At 38.6% G+C, this 21,831-nt stretch overlaps 1 protein-coding gene across 2 annotated transcripts in view; it reads right to left on the bottom strand.

Moving 5' to 3' along the window:
• Positions 1-18,727, bottom strand: part of MATR3 (matrin 3) — a 23,241-nt gene extending 4,514 nt beyond the window's left edge. Inside the window, exons 1-12 of one of the 2 annotated variants that reach the window (XM_035889250.1) lie at positions 14,969-18,727; positions 13,042-14,113; positions 8,659-8,720; positions 8,087-8,128; positions 7,715-7,818; positions 6,501-6,553; positions 5,878-6,003; positions 5,144-5,269; positions 4,782-4,952; positions 3,367-3,498; positions 1,913-1,956; positions 1,019-1,409 (exon numbers count right to left, since the gene is read on the bottom strand). In XM_035889250.1, coding sequence (XP_035745143.1) covers positions 1,019-1,409; positions 1,913-1,956; positions 3,367-3,498; positions 4,782-4,952; positions 5,144-5,269; positions 5,878-6,003; positions 6,501-6,553; positions 7,715-7,818; positions 8,087-8,128; positions 8,659-8,720; positions 13,042-13,932 — 2,142 coding nt within the window. In that variant the 5' untranslated portion in view covers positions 13,933-14,113; positions 14,969-18,727. The other variant, XM_009633817.2, reaches the window with a different exon arrangement.
• Between the last annotated feature and the right edge of the window lie 3,104 nt (positions 18,728-21,831).

The following is a 21,831-nucleotide window of genomic DNA, read 5'->3' as shown; positions in this document are numbered from 1 at the left end:
GATGTGGAGACATCTGTATTCCACATGCTTAACAGCCATCGTGAGTAGTACTGAAACAGCATTAGCTTTAATCTGTGCTCTAAGAAAGTAGGTCTTCAAGCAAGTCTGGGTTTTGAGGCAGTTTATCATAACGGATACCCACATAATAAGAAGTAATCACTGCTGTTTGCATTAGCAGTATTAATCCCAACACCATGTAACTAGCTTCCTGATAGAAGGATCCCCCAAAACTGAAAACCATGCACACTTCATTCATTAAGAATAAGGAACATGCCTTTTTTTTTTGTAAAACAACATTCCAAGTTAATAATATTACTAGAACTTTGCATGTTACTCCACATAACCGAGTACGATTTAAACAGGAAAAAAGCAGCTGGTAGGACAGAGGAAAAACCACAAGAGTGTGGGATCATCTGGTGAGAAAAAGGAAATTCACAGCAAGTAGCCTGTGACTGAAGACACCCTGAAACCACTTTTTTGTTTGGTTGGTTTTTTTCTCTCCAATTGGAAATGGGCCTTGGCTAACCACAAATGGACTTGCCTACCTTTCTGGCCAAGCACAGAGTACATCCAATTTTGTCCAAGTCTAGATTGGCCTCAAGTCCCAAATAAGTAATTTTTTTTTTTTTTATGTCATTGTTCTGCTCTGCACTCAAAAGAGTTACTAACTACAGACAGTCTCATGAGAAACTGCTCAAGAGAAAACAGTTCCTAGTTGCTTAGTGTTAGCCAAAAAAAAGGGGTGAAGAAAAAGGCAAGAAAAACCCCAGGAAGCGACATGGGTAGAAGCCCACAAGTTAAACAGTTTCTGTCAAAAGGAAACAGTGATTTATAACCGATTCCATTTGCAAGCTGCATCCACTGGGATCTTCCATTTTCTTCACAGGAGCTTTAACACCCATTTCCCTTCAGACAGGTGTGCTATGCATGTGTTTTAAAGGCCCACAGAAAGAGATCTGAAATAGAATGTACTGTGGTGTGCTATTTAAGTGAGACAGGTACCTCACTACATGATTACCTTTTTAAGCTTTTTCTTTGCTGCTGGATTGGCCACAACATTCCCCTCAGTTTTTACGGTCACATCATCAGCTGTGTCCTTTTTTTCTTCAGTAGTCACATCACCTAAATTGGCAACATCTGCATCATCTCCTGCGGAGCTGCCACTTTCTAACAGTGCTGCTGCTTCCTCCTCATCCACTAGCAGCTCATCTTCAGATTCAAGCAGTAAACTAGGCTCATCTTGGTCTGCCTGTTCACTACTTTTAGCGCCCGATGGCTCAGCAGCATCATCTTGTTTCTCCTCTTTCGCTTTATCTTCTACACTGCCACTTTCAGGTTTCTGAGTAGCATCTGTTTTAGACTTCTTATCACTTGGGGAATCTTTGCTCTCTGGAGAATACGTTCTCTTTCTGTAAAGAACAAAGAATACTTGCTTGTAAACCTGAAGAGAGCCCAGAAATGACTGGAAAGAACGTAGGTTATATTTTCCTGGATAAGCCTGAAAAGGATGGTGTTTCAGCTCAGAAAATGGAAGAGGGAAAACCCGAGGAAAATGGAAGAGGGAAACCTTGAGGGAAACCCTGAAGGATACCATGATATTCTTCAAATATGCAAGAGGCTGCTGCAAGGAACTGTCCTTACAAGACAAGGACAACTGCTCGTGGGTTTAAACTGCAGGAAGGCAAGGCTAATTGAGGACTGGAATAGATTTCCTGAGGAGCCCAAAGAGGCTGTGACATCTCCATCATTAGAGGAAGAGGGTAGATAGCACATTAGAAACAGTTAATCTCAGGGCACAACAAACAACTATTTGATCTCAGAGCTTGCCTGATTTCTTTTGTATCATTTCTATACTCTAGACAGTATTTTCTTATCTCTTAAACATCATGATGCTTTAGCAATAGGAAATTACCTAGTTTTATCCTTTTTCAGCAGTTCAACTCCTTTGTTTGGAATCTGAAATAAAATAAAAATAAAATGTAAGGCACAGTAAAGTATTGTTTATACAACTGTTGCAGCATTAATTCAGACCAGACAGCACAATCTAGCCAAGCGCTCCCAATTATGTTAATCCACAGGTATTCTTTTACTATGCCCACCTACCAACCAATTAATAAACTGCTATTATGCTAGACAAGACCTTACACCAAACTAGAAATCCCATGCCTTTAGTCACAGTAATTATCAGTTATTCAATGCAAGGCAAATGGGATATCCTGCTCCAGAAAAATCATATATGATTTCTCTTTTGTTTATGCACTGAATACAGTGTGGTGCAGGCAATGGCATAAATCAAGCCTTAAGTTATACTCTTCTCCCTATCATTAGTAGGGGGCTACATGGAAAGCTTTTGAAGACTCAAACCAATTATTTAGGAGTTACTGAACAGGAAATTCCACTTGTATGGTAGTAACATGGAAAACTATTCAATGCAAAGTTAAGTATGTGAATTTTCCACAAAGTGTTCATTTTTGGTGCATCATCACATGCAACAGTAAAAGATTTCTTCATACTCCACAATAGAAAGCTTATATATTTTATGAAACAGCTTGACAGTTCAGATTTCTCCTGCTTTCCTACCTAGTGTCCTGGTCTGATGGAGAAAAAAAATCTTAAAATTGCAAGAGTATTAGCCTGGTGTTACGTCAAAAAAAGAAAGCTATCAGCCAACCCTTCCCTCCTTGATAGGAGCTACACATGCAAAGGTGCAGTTACATCATCGTTTTGGACAAAATGTATTCTTAAAAGTTAGATCACAAGACTCAATCTATCTAGGTAATTGGGGTTAGCGTCCACAGCAGGGATCAGAAAGTTTTCTGGTGCTAAAGAAAAAAGGTTCTGGATGGCATTCAACACAGGAAACACATTCTTCTGTAATACTTCATAGTTTAAAAAGGAGTCCCCAATAACATTTTGTCTTTGTTCCGTACACAAGAGTAACGGTACAACAAAACGGACAAACCGACCAGCAGCTGTGAAATGAAAAGCCAAGAATTAAGCATGCAACATAGGAGTACATGGTTCTGCCACCCAGCTTGATTTCACTCACTGATTGTTGTCAGAGGGGGGTGAGAAAAAAAGAACCCACATTACAGAACATTCTAAGTGGAGAAGCTTTAAAATCTACACCAATTATTCTAAAATCTGAATTCTGGCAGTTTGGTTTTTGTTTAATCTGAAAGGAAAATCCTTTTACTTTGTTTTAGGCCTCGTAACACCACACATGTTAAGTAACTGCATGAAAGTAGCCAGAAAATGCCAATGCAAATCCTTCCATTTTACAAGTGGCATTGAATTCTCAGTGAGCGATAGCTGTCTTCACTTTACCCCTTTAACTACAATTAAAGAAATAAAACCACTACTTACCCTTAACACCAGTTTCTTGTATTTTTCAGACAAATCCACTTTCACACATCTGCCTTGGAACCAAAGCGCTTTGTTGGCACAATGCTCAACCATAGCTAAAGCATCTTCTCTGGTCTCCATCTCAATGAAAGCCTGAAAAGATTAAAACACACATAAAAAACAACTATGAAATACACAACATTTTTGGGCAAATCTATCCAACTTAAAACACAGCATTTCCAAATGCTGAAACAAAGCTATGAGATTCAGCTGGATCCATCCTCTCCAAACTAGCTGTCCATTTTAAAATTTACCAGTGCTCTATATACCCCAATTCAGTAGTATCTGTCCTACACAAAATTCTGAAATGAAACAACAGGCATTTAAATAATTTGCAAAAAAAAAAGTCACCACAAACTAAAATATGATTCCAAATAAAAAGCATCTGGACAATAAAACTCATTTATTTGGTGTGTAAGTATCTGGGAATTCCAGGGTAGCTGAGAAACTATTTTATTTTTAGAGAGGAGCCTGAAGCAGAAAGGCAGCAACTGCTTTGTGAGGTAAGGTAAGGCCTGCTTTGTGAGGCCTTCCTCCAAGACACAAGCCTATGACACAGTAAGTTTGCTAAACAAGCTTTTAAGAACACATCTGGGCTAGAGTATCATTGGTAGATAGAATAAAGCTGCTTCTGCATCCAACTTAGAAAGCAAGGGATTTTCTTTTTCCAGCAAAATAAGGTCAGGGAGGACTTCCTAGGGGTCATACAATATATTCTAGTAATTTTTCATTCCACAAGTCTGGCATTAGGGGATTCAGGCACTCAACTCTCTCAAAAAGCTCTGGAATTTCCTATTTAACTCAAGGGAGCAACAAACTGGGACAGCAAAGCTGAACAAAAAAAAAATTTAGAACTAAATACTTTAAACTCCCTTGTATTTATAGAAATATGTACATGCACATCCAAACCATTTTACTCTATACATGCAATGCACTACCTTCAAACTACTTTTTTTCCAAGAGCCACACAGGACTGCTTTTGTTTAGTTTTAAAGAAAGAAAAATAAAGGGTAAACGAAAGAACTGTGTAATAGTGGAATATGTTTGTTAACGTTCATAGGTAATGTTTTTTTCAGCCTTAAAAAAGTTCCAAGACTCGTAAAAATCTGCGTAACAAAAAAATTAAGACCCAATGCTAAATATACCTTCTTCACAGCTGAGGCCTGTTCTTTCTTTTTTTTAAAGCAGCTCACATTACAGTAACATTTCACAGCAAGCTAGATGGCAAAACACCACCTCCATAGTTCTCTAGTAATTTCCAGATCTATGCTAGAGCAGAAACTCTACCCATGCACCAATTAAAGGCATCCCATTTCTTCACAGTTAAACACCTTAGTTTTGAATCCTCACACGTGTATGTTCCTATGGTCAGTTACCTGGCTTTTCATTCTCATGAGTATGTAGTTCTTTATTTTCCCATACGGTTCAGCCAGTTTGAGTACTGCGTTGTCAGAGTATCCCGAATGAGGTAAATTGCTGAGGTGAATCACACGACCAAGTTCTGGTTTCGGCGGCTCAGTTTTTTGGTCAGGTTTACCCTCAGGTTTCTAAAATTAAGAAGGAATGACTTTTTTTTTTAAGTACATACTACATAACATATACATGGGTGACTGTCCCTTGATTAAGTTGATGCAGCTGAGAAGTACGTAAATTAAGAATTAACTTAAATGCAATGGCCTCGTAGCACTGACTGCCCAGATTAAAATAAGGCAGTGTTAAAAAGGCTTAAGTGTTTTACCTTTATTCTTTTGTATTTCTGTGACAGGTGGACTCTGACTGGTTTACCAAATACCAGTGCGGGTGTTGTTGAGTAGTATTCTACTGCAGCCTGGGCATCTTCAGTGGTCGACATTTCGATAAATGCCTGAAATAATACGAAAACAAATTAAACACTAGTCCTTCAAGAATTAGTATTTTTGTTTAAAATCTCAAGCTCTTCCTTGCTTTCCTGTAAAAATAGCTGCATCAACAATGAAAATTGCCTTTTGGTTACAACAGTAACTGACCCACAGAACTTGGCATGAATTTCACATACTTTATTTAGGTGCACAAACAGAACTATTTGGTTTGTTTACATTCCACCTACATTTAATTCAGAACATTCAATTGCTGCTTCTTTTTTTTCCTTCTATGATATTGGCTTTTTCCACACTTCAAAAAGTGACACACTATAATACAACTAAGTTCTCAGAGAATATTAGAACAAGAACAGAATTTGCAAGCATAGTGTATTTTTGAGAAAGCGATGAACGACCAACAAGAAGGATTTAAGAGTATTTAAGATAAAATGCAGTACTACAGCATTTCTGGAAAGAAACGTACTAGTCACTCTCCTTTCCTGCACCTGACCTTGGCGATACGTGTGTAATCTTGCTTGCTGAGCAAGTCCTTTTACAAAAATTAGGCTCAGACAGTAAGCATACCTAAGTCTCCAAGCAGGCCCAACAGCAGTACTAAAGGGCCTAATCTTACCTCATTGATTTTGTTTAGGATCAGGTGATTTGTAATTATTCCAAATGGTTCAACAAGCTGAAGCAGCTGGTATCTCAAGTTCTTTCCCCTCTGGAAATCCATGATGTGAACAACTCTGCTTGTTTCCTGTGGAAGACAAAGCATGCATACACAACATGAAAAGAACACTTGTATTGACTAAACCTAAAAAGAAAGTCCATCAAGGCTCTGCTCTACTCTTAAATTTTACTTTTTTTTTTTTTTAGTTTTTAATCTTCAGGAGTAACTAAAACAAGATGCATATAGAAAAGTCACAGAACCTCCAGGGATTTGCACAGAAGACAACACCTGCCGTGCCAAAGTTGCCTTTTGGTATGTTCATGTCCCACCGCTTCATCATAAGAGAATGTTTAAATAGGGTCTCTACAGTTTTGGAACAAATATTTTGTAGAGTACTTGGCACAACAAAACTCCAATCTTGTTCCAAAGCTTCAGTATTTCCACACACATAAATCCTACAATCTCACTTCTAAAGACAATCCATTCATTAAAAAAAAAAAAAAAATCTTATGAAAGCAAACAGAAAGCCTAATTGCATAAAATTGTGGGTATTTTTTTAAAAAAAAAAAAAAATCAATACTAACCACTCTGCCCTTTTGCATGTGTCTCGGTCCTTGCATATTTCCATTGCCAGCTCCTTTAGGAAATTAAAAGAATAAGCAAGCTTAGTTCAACCTGTAAGACTGCTACTAACATGTCTCTTTACACATTCTTAAGAGATACAAGTCACTCGTAATACTAAAGCAGAATGGCATCACATTTTAAAAATGAATTATTTCATTACAGTCTGAAAAGGCTGTTAATTTATTTCTGAGCGTTTGTAACTTGAGGCCCTCCTTCCTGATCATTCTGTTCAGTTCAATGTCGGAGAAAGAGCTGCACTCACTGATGTGCAGAAATAGCAGAGAATAAGTAAAGCCCATTGGAAAAAAATATCTCCTGCTGCAGCTTAAGATTTGCCATAGCAAGATGTCTCTGTACACAAAAGATGTGAGGTCTTTTTAACTAAGATACACTTTTTACCACTTTGGTGTAGAAGTTTCGGTGTAGAAAGACTCCTAGTTTTGGTTCTAAACCAACAACAGTTCTATCATAATGCCCATTTTACTAAGAAATACCTAGCAAAAGCATTTCAGATAGTTTGGCTCAAAGTTTGACATGTTTTGAAAAATGAACAGTATTATTTTAATGAAATTAAGTATGCATGCATCTATCATCTAAAAATTCCTTTAAAGAGTGTGAAATAGCTGCAGTCTGTCAGGATAGCTAGGTAAATTAACTAGTTTTGCTTTTTAGTCACTCAGAACTATTTAAAAGGTGGCAGTAACTTCAAAGGAACTAAAAACTTCAGGCAAGAACCTGATTCTTAGCTTGCCCTCCTGTGAAGAGCCTTGCATGATCTATCCTCCCATTTCTCAGTTGCTATTCAAATCTATTTGTCCAATTCACTTAAAGTTAATTAAGGGGACAAACACTTAGGACACTGAATTCTGCAAGTTTCACAGAAAACCCCACCAACATGTAGCTAAATGGAACACAATGCAAACAACTTCCTGGACTGGAAAAAGAGAAATCAAACACAGTTAAAAAGCCAGCCATAATAACGTGGCTGGTAGTTAGCAGATGGTGGAAAGGTAACAGCGTGGGAACAGAGTACCAGTCTTTGGCTAGGGAGGGACTAATGTATTTTGAAAACTAAGTGTTTTTGTTCTAAACCACTAGTAAAAATTAAAACAAGTGGAGGGGAAAAAAAAGCAGGATCTTAAGTCTTGTAAAAGCAGGCGCGTGTTAATGTTACCTCTTGGCCCAACAGGAGGTCCTCCAAGGTGAAATGGGGGGGGTGGTGGTCCCAGAATTCCTGGTGCAGGGTTTGTGGACTGCTGCAACATAAAGGGATCACCCCTAGAAAGAGGGAAAAAACACACCTTAATTTTAAAACCAAAAAACCATGAAGCTTTCATTCTCAACCCCCTTCCCCCCAATTTCTGCTAAGCATCTAAGCAGAAGTTAACTTTAGCTCCTTTTACTGCTGCTCTTCAGCTGGTAGAAAACAAAGGGAGGTAGCCATTTGAAGAAAAGGAGATGTGGTGTTTCACATAAAATGTTAAGAACATCCTCCACTTCAAATAAAAAAAAAATTACAAATGCTTTAAAGTTAATTACTACTTACATTCCATGCCCTGAATCACTGTCAGGATTCCATTCTGGGTATCTTAAAAGAAACAAAAAAAAGAAAAAGGTAAGAGAAACACCATCTCCTCTACCTATGTAATAATTTTCATACAAGCAGCAATACCTTTACATGCTAACATAGATAAACCACATGGTAACACTGCCCACTACAGGGCCACTACAAGAGACATGAGCAGTATCTGCGGACAGAATAAAGTGTTATTCTTAATGAGAAACTTCCTACGCTACACATAACATGTCTGCCAATTTATAACACAAATTGCACACAGTTTGTTTTACAACACAGAATTTAGAAGTTGGTATAAGTGACTAGTAAAAAATGACAGTAGATTCCTAAGATCCAGCTCTTTAAAACATTACATATAGATCAGGATTCAAGTTATGAACCGAGATCCCTTTTTTGTCCTGAAGATGCTCTAAGTTGCATGTTTTTATTCCCTACAAGGCACAGCATGTTTTCTAAACCTGCTTTGTGCAACATAATTGACTGTTGTTTAGTTGTACATGCCCTCATGCCACAAGAATGTTTACTGTACTTCAAATTCATACATTTCAAGCAGCAGCTGACAACGTCGGCTGTGAGTCGCTCCATTGATATGATGGTTCCACTCCTGCAGCAAAGTAAATAATTAAAAATTAACAGCCACATATGGCAAGCCATTTTTAGCAAAATAATACTGTATAGTGCAGTATCTTCTCTCCTAAGCTGAAGACATAGATAACGAGATCTTTCTGTAGTGGACCTACCTCTTCACTCCTAACCTGGGTGAAAAGGTGTCTGATGAAAAGTATCTTGCAATCTATGGGCCTGATCCTGCCTCAGAGGTGCAAAGCTTACCGGGGATAACTGCTACAGCACACATGTGTATCATTGATATTTCAGTTTTTAGAACTGGATGCCAAGATGGTTTTTTTTCTTCAGTAATTTCAGAATTTCCTCCACTCTCTCTGCTTAATTCCTCAGACTTTTAAAGATCCAATATATGAACTAAACACTCAAGTTTTTAGAACTATAAAGAAGCCAAGAAATTGCAAGGAATTCAGAAAGGAAAGACTAAAAGAAATGAAAGTGCATAGCTAGGACAAACTACAAGTATACAGGTGACATATAAAAATTATGTCCATTTGCAGGGAATAATCAAGACAAAAGGAGATCTCAATCGAGATGGTACAAAGGAAGAATAATGGGATTAAACCAAATCAGCCAGGTAAAATTCCTTCTGGTTCTGGCTTTAGCACTAGAAAGGAATGAGGGCTCTCTACTTTTTCTCAGCTTATTTTGATTACGAAGGGAGTTTTTTATTTCAAGAGGAGAAAAGGCATGGAGACGACTCCTCTGTCAAAGTATAGAGCACCTGATCTCCATATCCTTACACCGTTACAAGTACCAGCACTAGTTTGTGCTATATTTGCATTTGTAAAGCGACAGAACTTCGGAAGTTTCACTGCTGCACATCTGTGAGCCACAGTCTAATTCCCACTCTGCAAAGGGCTCAGCAGAGACACACGGGGCAAACTAGCCTTAGGTTCACAGAGAAATGAAGGGGAGAGTAACGATAGATCTTCGGGGGGCAGTTTAACAGCTGACAGTTTTCTCTTATCGGCTACGTTTTCAACTGTGGACACGTGTACTGAATTGGCCAGCTGTTTTATAGGTCTCTTCTTGTATGTGTATTTCTGCTCAGCACCCACGAATGATTTTTTCCTAATCCCTCATCTTTCCTGATTTTTAGTTTCCCCCACACTATAGCCATACTTCCAGATGCAATGAGGCACTCCTGAGGCTTACTGCAGTGTTTCCATATGCTAAACGCCTACCTTGCAGTTTCCAGAAAGGAAAAAAACCTGGATTTGAAGTCTCCCATAAAGTCCTGTCGTTAAGCTACATTACAGTATTACTCCACGAGACATAAATACAGCATGGAGCAAGACGAAACCTTCATTTGTTTTATCAAGATGATGTACAATGAGAGCACCACTGTTTCTGGTTAACTGCACAAGATGTAGGCTCTACAACTATAAATTAATAAATATGCTGGCGATGAGGATGAAAAAAAGCACCAAAACCCCCAAACAAACCTACCTACCTATGAAACATGTAATACTTAAAGCTGTCTTAACATGTATTTTAAAATTATTAAAAAATGAAATAGAAATTGTCTGCTAACTAGAGCCAAAGGTTGGGAGATCTAACTCTCATTATACCTCACATGCTTTTAAATTAGCAAAAAAGGGCAATCTGACTGTATGTCCTATAACTATAGTACCCTATATCCTATATATGACTATCTATAATTTAGGAGTTTTTTTTCCCCCCCAGGGGAAGTTTTCAGAACAGCGACCCTTCTACATTATTAACTTTTTATTAAATACAATTCTTAATCTGGACTTCCCTTTACTCCCTACCCAGTCTGAGGCATCAATCCTCTGAGGTCTCAGGGCACTAGATAGTTACAGATGCTAATGAACATGAACACCCAAAGTTAAGGCAGAGAAAATCTGAACCGACTTTAAGAAACTCAGATTACCTTTTGCCTCAATGGATGAAAGCAAGAGGACGCGCTGTCCTTCAGAAAATTAGGCCAAACTTAAGCACCTAATTTTAGACAGCCCTCTATTAGGGACATGGCCATGTTTTTCCTTTGAGATGTATCACGGTTTCAAGTGTTTAACCTCCAAATTCATCTGCTCATGTTGCATTAGGCTTTTGCTTTGGCAGGGAAAACAAGCCCTCCATGTCTAACACCTCAATCCTTGATAAAGGGATCGGGATTGACAAAATGCCTAAAAAAACCTGGGGCACAATTTACTTTGCAATTAGAGAGAAAACAAACTGGGTCTTAAAATGCATACATATCAAATTAAAGCAGCAATTAGGAACTAAAGAGAAAAACACAGGACTAGTCTGCCAGCTTAAGTTACACTAAGGGTGTTTAACCCCTTGCTTGGGCTTAAAATACACATTGCTTTATCATACGCTTTTAAAACAATCTTCTATGATGTTTTTATTTGGAGGTGGGGAAAATGAGGTTTTGATACTGCAGTAGTAAGTTTACGTTGTCCCAGCTAAGAAAAGCATTCCCTTTCTGCTTTCCATAAATCTTGGTTCAGATCAGATTACTTTAAAAGTTAAGTTCTACTTGATTCAATTTTGTGGGAGACATGAAGTAAGAAATTCTGTAACTGTTAGGTATGCAAAGCAGAGGAAAAAAGGAGAGAAAGAGAAAAATTCTTGCAGTGACATGACTTCTGAAATTAGAAACAAAGCCCAAACTTGGGTCATAAGAAACAGATGATCCAATCTCAAATATTTTATGGCGTACTAGCAGTTTAAGCCAAAGCATATTCCTAAAAAAGTGGTAGGTTTACATGTTACAGAAGACGACAGCCACTTAAGTTATGCTGTCAAAAGAATTCGGTATTTCTCATACCTGGAAAGAAATTTCATGTTGGATATCCTTTCAACAGATCTTCATACCAAAGCAAGCTAAGAACCACGAGGCTTTAAAATAAAAGTGCTAAAAAGACCCCTACTTACAGGATTACCGGTTGCCATCTTCAAGGGCCTCAGAAGTTTAATTTTTCAATCTAACCAAAGGAAGTCCTTTTACAGAACTGAGCATGGCATCTAAACCGTTAACACTTAAAACCTTTTATGAAAATAAATGTCAATTATAGGAGACAAGAAACCCGGATTACTGTGCTTATTTTATATAAAAAAAATAATTAAAGCAACACAAGTTCATAAAGTGTCAGATCAGCTGGAGTCATATAGCGTGTGCTCTAAAACCGATGTGATCATTTCCTTGCAGGGACAGAGTAATTCTTGTGTTTCAAAAAGATTAGATGTACAGAAGCAGCACTTTGAGAGGTAACTGTAAAGAAATGGTTAGTAACAGCAATTCCACATCGTATCAATTTCACAGTCATAGCATGTATTATATTTTCAATTGAAGGCCTTCAAGCTAATTAGCCACTAATTGTGACAAGAGGGGCACCGTATTAGCCAATTAGCCAATTCAATTGCCTAGTATACTGAAAATCAGCAAGATGAGTCAAATTGGAAAAGCTGAAAGTGAGAAGGCTCTGAAAATAAACGTCTGAATAAACAGGCCATTTTGCGTAACCTGCTACCTTTGCAGAGAGTTGAGCTACTCGTGGATAAACTAAGAGGGAAGCCTCAGCATAACCGAATATACCCGAAGATCCACTCTACTGGCGAGCCAAGTAAAGAACACTACTAGGAACACAGAGCAGGATACTGCAACAGCAGACTGATTGCTCGGAGAGTCTACAGGGATAGATGCAACATGTGACAATAAAAAGTGAGTCTGAAGTGTCTAAGAAAGTTGTGAAAAAAGGAGAAAAATGACGACAAATTTCAGCCATAGTATGAGATAGAGTGTTAAAGTGAAATTAAAAAGGCAAGAATGAGCTAATCTAAAACGTTGGACAGGGAAAAAGCAGAACTGTGCAAGAATGCATCTTAACTACATATAAATCAGCAATCAAGACAGATGTGGAGGAGAGCCGAAACTAGCTTCCTGAATAGCACAGTAGATACACTGCAAAAAAACCCCAAACCAACAAAAAAAAAATTAAAAACCCACCCCAAAACTGCTTGAATGCCAGATGTTTGTGGTTAAGAGAACATGTAGATGTAAAATATAAATAAGATATCCCAGTAGATGATAGCTGTTTGACTTGAAGTTAAGCAATCTGGGCAAACAAAATACATTAATGTAAAGCCCTGGTTTACAGCGTTTGTTAACAATTACCTTGTAAATAAACCAAGTGCCTTTTTCACTCTCAAACCAACTTTCAGATCATTTCAAAAGCAACCAGGCTATAGAAATAATTAAAGAAATAGGCAAAAACAGAACAGATACTACAACGTAAAGGAAAAATAGAAGTATCTGGTGCATAACTCACCTTATTAGAATGAACTGGCATATCACATATAGAGCACAGATGGGGATAACCCTTCGGTAAGAATCCATGGAAGTCTTCAATATTGCTATTTGGAGGAGCACCTCTCTTTTTCTCAAAGAGAGATCTCTCAGGACCAGGACCACGACCCATTCTGTCATACTCACTGTCAAATTTATGATAGTTATGCGAAGTCTCACCATAAAAAGATTCATCCCTACACCTTTCTCCATCTCTTAATCTGTCATCTTCATAATCCATTCTGTCATAATAACCAGATTCTTGAGAACGACTTCCATGGTCATAGTCAACCACTGGGTTGAGGCTAGGACCACGATCATCAAAGCTATCTCTTCTAAAATGCCTTTTTTCTTCCCAATCATCCCTAGGTACTCTGTACGGTGGTTCCCGTGTGGATGATCTGCCATCTCTACCATAACCTTCTTCAGCTCTCCTCCTTTTAAGTTGTAGAAGGATCTGAGGCAAGTTTTCAGGAGTAATCTTGTCCTCGGGATAGCGACTCAGTTCATCTAAGTCTCTAGCAGACAGACCAAAGCTGGCCAAAATGTTAGTGGCCTGGTCTGCATCTCCACGGTGCTGAGAAGACAAAGGGAGCGGACCTCTACTTCCAATGTTAAATATAGACTGCAAATTATGGGAAGAGGTACTACCAGAAGACAGTGCACTATGAGATCCTTGTTGGTTCAATGAAGAACTCATTCCAAGATTCATTAAGCTAGCAAGGCGTGCAGTACCCTGGTTCATCCTTCCAAGAGATGCTGGCATATTTAAAGACTGGGTAGCAGCAGCAAGAAGGCCTATTCCTGCAGAGAGGTCACGCCCATGACCTTGTGAATCCCTACTCAGAGATGACTGCTGGAATGACTTGGACATTGTAGAACTATAGCTTGTCTACTTTATGGATCAAAAAAAATTTGTTCTTTTTTTATAAGATGGCTGAAAAGAGAGCTCACACTAGAAAGCTAGGCAAACTTCACTTCAAAAATGGTAACGCCAAGAAAGAGGATCAATAATGACTGCAGATCTTCTTCAAGCTGAGAAACACCAGACAATTCTGTAGAAAAACAAGCAGTTTTAGTCATAAATCCCTTTAAACAGATGCAGTTTTAAACTTATGCATCATGTTGATCTAAAAACATTCAAGATCTCAATCTTACAAGGCTTTTATTACAAAACTTAACAGATTCAAGAGGTACCCAGAACCTACATATATTATTTCAGATAAAAATACAGTTGTGTTTCCTATACATGCTACTGCTCTTCTACAAAAAGCTACTTTCATACCGAAGACAAGTGAATTTCAGAAGTTTGGGATGTCTGAAAGCATCTAAAGTTTACTAGCATATAAGCCTTGATCTCTGGTTAATGGTTTGGTTTATACCCTACATTACTGTGTCTATGAGAAGACCACAAAAAACTTAAGCCCACAGAATCCAAGATGACTTTGGCATATAACACACATTTGAAAATGAAATTTCTACCACCACAGAATAGGACGAAAGGAAGTTAAAAGTAACTGAAGTTTGGGCAAAAAGTTTCTGCTGTAAGATCTGGTAAATAAGACCAAACATAATATTCAATATTTATGCAGTAAAATTCAAATTACCGATGTGAAGACAGATGCGAACAAGAAAAATAAGTTTTAAATTTTGCAGGAAGTAAACAAGACCTCTTGCTCAAATTGCAGTTATACAGATAACAGCACTTCGGAAGGGATTCTTTACTCTGTTATATTGCAGCCGTGACATCAGCCTGCACTCTCAGACCTCAAGCTAAACAAGGTCAGGCTTAGTACTGGGATGGGAGACCTAAGGAAAACCCTACTCCTGTAGGAAGACTCTAGGTGAGTCAGGAGATGGCACCACGTCCCCAGCCAGCCCTGCAGGACAGGAGTGTCCGTGTCTCTTACCAGCATACCGCGTCTTCCTTGGTTCAGAACTGACATTTTGGTACCGTGACCACATGTGGTAGTTAAAGATCCTAAAACAATAAACGCAAGAGAGAAAGATCTGCCTCACGTCCCACTAAAATACTATCCTCGTATTTAAGTATTTGGTTCAACTGCATTTACTTAAAGTTTCAGTAATTGATATCCACAGTATATTTTATGGTGCAATGGATATATCTCATAAAAATGTTCTTTTTTTTTAGTGCAAAGCAGAAATAAACTGTAATACTTCTCCCCATACTCTTTCAGCCTTGGGATAGATACACAAAATTTAAAGCAATTCAAACACATGAAAACATTCCACCAGGAATACGCTGTTCTCAGGTCCCCGATGCGGTAAAGCCCTTTCAAATCTCTGCAGAGCAGTTTTGCTTCTCCAGCAGCGCCACTCAGATGCACATAAAACACATAATGACTTGAAAAAGAAACAGGCACCAATTGCATAGCTCCAGATGAAATCGGCTTCTAAGAGAACAGGTACATTTGGGGAGGAATGGAAAGGACAAAATGAAAGCAAGGATCTTTCCTTGAACAGACCAGTTCTGCAGAAGGCAATTTCTCTTGTACTGGAAACAGAAGGGGGAAAAAAAAAGTCAAAGTTATGAGCACGTGTCTATCCCAGCTGCCTACTCAATCCAGAGTCCTGTTTCAACAGCACACAAAGTTTTTTCTACTTTAACTTGAAAAGCACTTGTTTTTTCCTCCTCGGTAGCAGCGCGTTACAAAATTATGCATTTATGGAGAAAAATAATGGATTCTCTGAGAGATACATAAAGGACACAAAACCCACATAGAACTCCATCTTTGAAAAGTAACTGCTTTATAGAGTTTGCTACATATTCTGTTATCAATACATCTGAACTCGTATTTCAGCCATGCTGTTAAGATCCACATATGCTGGAGTCACGTAAAGTAAGCTTAATTGTGTAAATTTGGTTAAGAATAAGAGATTGAGAAACATGGGGATGAAAAGAGGTTTAAAAGTATCTGAGGCAGAAGACAGAAAAGCACTGCAGAAAGCTTCAGAGGAAAACAGTAAAACAAGAATATAGGGAGAGCTGATGAGGCAAATTCTAGGTGAGATATCCAGGACAGGCTGAGCACACTAAAGAACGCCTGAATAGCAAGCGTTTAAGAACTATATTGTAAAAAACCAAGCCTTTTGAGTTCAAACACGACAGAAACACTAATATTCACCTGAGCACCACGTTTTCTCTTGCATGCATTCAGTAATCTTCAAAGTACTTTGCGACAATTTTACAAGTTAATTCTTACTCCTTCCATTTTTACATATAAGTTTACTTCCAGTTTGTTCACATGCACAGAATGGTTTGAAACTGAACTTACTAGGTTCTTCATAAAAATCAGATACTCCAGAGGGCTTTACAAACCAGACCCTGACAGTGATTCAGCAGACAACCACATGGTCAGGAAAGGCACGGTGGGTCCTGCTGTTAACGCAAGGACCTGCACTATTCAAGCTTTCACTAAATGAGGAAAGTTCTCCACTCTTCAAAAACACCCTTTCTCTTTGAACAGATGCTCACTAATCCTCTCGTCACAGTTTTCAATTGGCAGTTCATTGTCCGCTGCTCTGGAGAGATTAGCAGAGAACAAAACCCATCACATCCCAGTCTGGCAGGGAGCTGGGCTGCAGAGAACCTGATTACATGCCATGCTCTGACCCCATACAGAGGGAGGATTTTACATAACCACACCGTGCTGCTGCTGCTGCAAACGCCCTAAGAAAGAAGCAAAGGGAAAAATAAAAACAGGAAAGATGGGGGAGGGAAGGGGAACAAGACAAAGAAACAGAGGGACAACCTTATGAAAAAGCATGAAGTGGGACACTAGGACAGTTGTTTGATGAAGACAGAATCTAGCCTTGGCAGTTGGTGTGCTAGCCAGTAAATTGCCCTACACCTAATCAGGTATTTCAGCAGAGTAATTACAAAAAGTTTCTGAGTTACCCTCAAAAATCACTATTTATCCCATCACTCCCATCTTGCAATTGCTCCTGTACCCTACTCCTCACCATCCCCATTCTTTAAGATCAGCTGAAGGCAATAACAAAACGAGGTGGGGGAAGAGGTCTAAAAATCACGCCAAAGAATGTTTAACTTCCACATGGTCAGGTTGAGTATGTGATTCTAAGGCAGCATTTCTTGCGTTGATCACTTCTGAAAGATTTCACATCAGTATCTGATAGAGACAGGTTCCCACGGACCGGTGCCAGCTTTTATGCGAGTGTGCCATCGACTGAGTCACAGCAACAAGATGAATCTGACTGAACAAAGCTGTCTAAAGATCCAGACATGATTTATCCGAGTTGAAAGTGTTATGCTAATTGTTCTTCATGTAATTTCAGCTATACTGGGAACAGACAGGCTTTCAGATATACATTTTTAAGATCTTTGGACAGAAATTTGGCCATATTAAGATTTGAAAATACATAATATAAAGCAATCTTGAAATAAGTTGAAAGTCATAATGTTACTGGATTTCCAGACAAATGCGGACAGTGAAAAAACCATTTTATATCTACAAGTTGCAAAAGAGTTTTCCATAAAGGCAGACAACAACAATAAGAAATTTGAATCCTACAGAACACACTGCTACCAAATAAAGGCCAAAATGAGGCTGATTTTCAAACGCTATAGAAGGTTTCTGTGTGTAAAACTGATTATAAACTCTTTTCAATAAAACTTCTAGAACTCTTGCTCTACATAATTATTAATTTTGTTCCTGAAAACGGTTTGATTCAGTGAATTCTTGGGATACATTGATTGTGCTGAACATGATAACCTTAGATTACCATCTTTTTATGCAACACCAGTAGGCTGAAAATAACTCCCTAGCTCCCTGTTCCTTCTACTACTGTGTTGGGTTTTTTTTAACCTGTGCACATGTATTATAGCTTTAATATTAATCTTGTTCTTAGAACAATTCATCTTTTACCCATTCCTCTTCCACTATTTATAGAAAAGTCTCAAAAATTAAAAATAACCATTTTTACTTTCTAGTCAGTTTCACTTTCGCTTCAAAAGTAACTCCAAACACACTGAATTTAATCAAATAAACTCAATCACGGTAAAAACATGAAATAATCTGCAAGCTGAAAAACACACCCTCATTTTATAATGACAGAAGACTGTACACCCTTGGGAAAAAAGTGTCTGAGAAGCTTCACATCCTCAATCCTTGCTCTTTGGATAAAATACAGATTTTCCTCCTCCTCCCTTACATGTTACACTCGGTGCAGCAATCCCTTTTGCAGGAATGAATCTATTCTACAATAGCAGAGTTCATATGCTTCTTGGCAAAACTGTCTCCAACACACCACAGCAAAAAAGGTTATCGACGGAAGAGATCAGGAAGTGAAAAATTTAGACAGACAGCTCCCCATCCTGCTCTGAGGAATAACGGTAATAAAACCAAGAACTTGCAAAGAAATTAGCAGCAGATGGTACCTAGCCGCTCAATGACCGAGTGTAATGGATTTGAAGTCTACAGGATTACTTTAACTTGGACAATACAGAAATGGCCACTGTTTTTCCAAAGGCAAAGGAGGAATTGTCTAGCAGCCCTAGAGAAAATGCAGATTATCACCCATTGCAGGTACCAGTATTTGGAGCGGTTATTTAATATCGCTGTTTCACATGCAAGAAAACAACTCATCTTGTTCAACTCATCTTCAAGTCATGACCTCGAAAACGTAAGCAGCACCTGGCACGCTAGATGCACGTGCTTTTTTTGTGCGCAGATTAGACGATCTGATTCAGGCCTTGCAGAACAACTGGAAGAATTTCATTTCTCAGGATTATGTTCAGCTTCATCTCAGTGACTTGCTTGATCAGAGGGGCCCATGATAATCTGAGATCTGAAGTTACTGTAACAGGGGATTGCTTCAGAAGAGAAATACCGCATATGAAAAAAAGACTTCTTTATAAATGGGGAATTAAAATGAATCTTAAAAGAACTTACACGGTTTTCAGCATTTGAATGCAGAAAAGAGCACTGTAAAAGACGTAATTTCCTGTTTCTGCTCATTATATAATTTAATAAATTCAAGCATCCTTCTTTTTCTAAGAAGTACATGGCAAAAAGTGCATTTATTCCTTTACAGAAACAACAGAATTGAAGAAAGGGTCCAAGGAACAGTACAGAAAGAGTAGAGGCGGCAAAAAAAATGCGTATCTGTAGAAAGGGAAAATAGAAACAGCCAGGAACAAACACAATAACTGCTGTCATGCACACTGACCGCTCAGTAAACACAGGATTACCTCTATGGCTTCCATGCACTCCCTCCTACCACTTGTAAGCCCGCTCTTTATCACTACCGTCAGAGCTCCAACTCCACAGTAAGATGGATGCACCCAGGTTCCAGCACCTACAAAAAGCTCCGTGAAGCCATGAAGACTTGGTTCAACAGAAGGGGTCTGCCAAAACCAGAGTCATTACAGAACGATGTCTGATCTTAGACTGGAAACTCTGGTAATAATGACCGTGTGTTCATGCACTTGGCAAAGGGAGGAGACAATCACTAGTCATTCACATCAGTTTTGGAGATGAACAGCCTCACAGGCACCAAAACTTTGACAAAAATCACAGAACATACCGAATTTATTTTTTAAAAATAAATAGGTCATCCGTAAAGTGATCCTAAGACAGACCGCATCAGAGTTAATCAGTGTAACAGAGAACCAATTTAACTTGTTTTTCTTAAAAAAAACAAACAACCAAAACACTTCTGTATTCTGATCTGGTAAGCGATTAAAAGCCTTCTGACTAATCAGTGAATGCAAGTCTGCCTCCAGGCATTTCCAGAGCCAGGATAAAATCGCATTCTTTCCCAGCTGAAATCTTGCACGAGGCTGTAGAAATGTATTCTAGCTGCCGAGAAGAATCAAGGGACCGTTTGACTGTTTTAGTGCTCAAAATAAAAACTCTCTTGTTTAAGTTATGACTACACAATATGGTACTTAAACACTTGCAAACTAAATTAGTTCAGAAATCCTGTGAGGTATTTGCTTTTGTTTTCAAGACTTGTTGACTTAGAGCACTGAGGAAGAATGCAAGCAGCATAGAGGCTGCAGAAATACTCATAAAGTAACAAACTGAATGGAAATAATTTCTTTGCAGCTTTGCTGACTACAGCTTCTCCCCCCGATGCGCTGAGCTACCCAGAACTCTGTCAAGTATTGGATTACAAAATATCTTTGCATTCTCCAAAACTCTCAGCGGAGATCTGTGCGAGTCACAGAGAAGGGTAGTAGGCAATATTTACTTATTTCCCACCAAAATTAATGAGTGTTTTTATTTAAGATTAGTCCTGAATAAACCAGGTGGCAATCATATTTCAGTTGTATGGATCATAATACCACGGATCCTTAAGCTTATTTGGAGCCTCAAAGACTGACTCTTCTTCCCTCCTCTTTAATTCGTTTTTAGTTTTTACCTTTAGGAACATAGATAGTCACATTTTAAGGATGCATTTAGCCATTTCTCTTGGTTATTCTTCCCATCACTTAGTGCTGGGATGTATGTAACACCTGGATACGTGAAAAACACTGGGAACTGAGGTTTTCAATACAGGATAACTTCAGAAAGCATCTCTAAAACACACACAAAAGGCCGGTGACATTGCAAGCAAACAAAATTCTTGAATTCGTTGTTCAGATTTCATCTTGTTACCTAGCGCATGACGTAGAAGTACGGATACTGGGCTACCACTGGACACATGGCCAAGGCTCAAGTGCCAGTATCCTCACTTGAATTTAATTATCCCCTGTAATTCAGTAAAGAATCATTTGGTGAATCTGATAAAAGTTCAACACAGAAGTTCACTAATTTCTCAGTAATACATTAAAAATGTTTATATATTTCACTACATTTTGAAAAAATAATGCGCAATTTAAATATATTGAAGTTTTCAATGTATTAACACGTTTCAAAATTCAGGAAGATTAAACCACTGCATCAACAGTTTCTTTATAAAAAAGTATCAGGAAATGCTCCCTTTTCCTCTTTGGGGGCACGAAAACCACACAGACTGCGTTGAGAGACTTACGTTTGCACCAAGAGTTGCTCCCTACTTATCTTACTCTAGGAACTCAGGACCACCTACTCCACTGATAGTTGAAAAAACCTTAAAGGCTTAGGGCAGAGTAAAAGGAATAAAGACCGTTCAATTCTTTGAAACGGTATCAGATACTTTTTTCCCAAAAGTATGTTTCATCGAAAGGAAAAAAGCTGCACATTTAGAAGAGGGATTTTTCAGCTTGCCTTCTACAGCATAAGCGCTTCATTTATCAGAACAAAGCAGTTCTTCAGGTTCCCAGAAAGTTCTTTTCAACTTTTGCTTATTTTCAGCATAGGTGAACTTTGTAACTCATTACTTTGACTCTGGAAACAAAAGATGTACATAAAAAACATAGAACGTTATTAATCCACCGCAGAGGGGCAAAAAAAAAAAACTATAAAAATCCCTGCAGCATGATTTGTAAGCACAGCCTAAATTATAAGAAAGTGAAACTGAGTAGAGAGAGGAGTCAAACGGATGCTTCCACCGTCAGCACCGCTAATGCTCAATTCATTCGTTCTTAAGGCCAGATGAACAGCAAAACCAACAGTTTTTGAGAGTAACGGCCTTGAGAGGCGTTCAGAAGGCGCGCACGTTCCTGACATGCCGCTGAGCTCCCGAGCGGAGGTTTTTGGGGGCTGGGGAGGAAGGATGGCGACCCCGAGGCCTCAGCTGGAGCCAGAAGCCCCAGCAGGGCGCTCCGGTGAAGTTTCAGCCTGGTTTCAGCTGGGGTCACCCCTAG

Source organism: Egretta garzetta, unplaced genomic scaffold (assembly GCF_000687185.1).
Source record: "Egretta garzetta isolate BGI_Z169 unplaced genomic scaffold, ASM68718v1 scaffold60, whole genome shotgun sequence".
NCBI lineage: Eukaryota > Metazoa > Chordata > Aves > Pelecaniformes > Ardeidae > Egretta > Egretta garzetta.
This window is presented reverse-complemented; position numbering and strand designations above follow the sequence as displayed.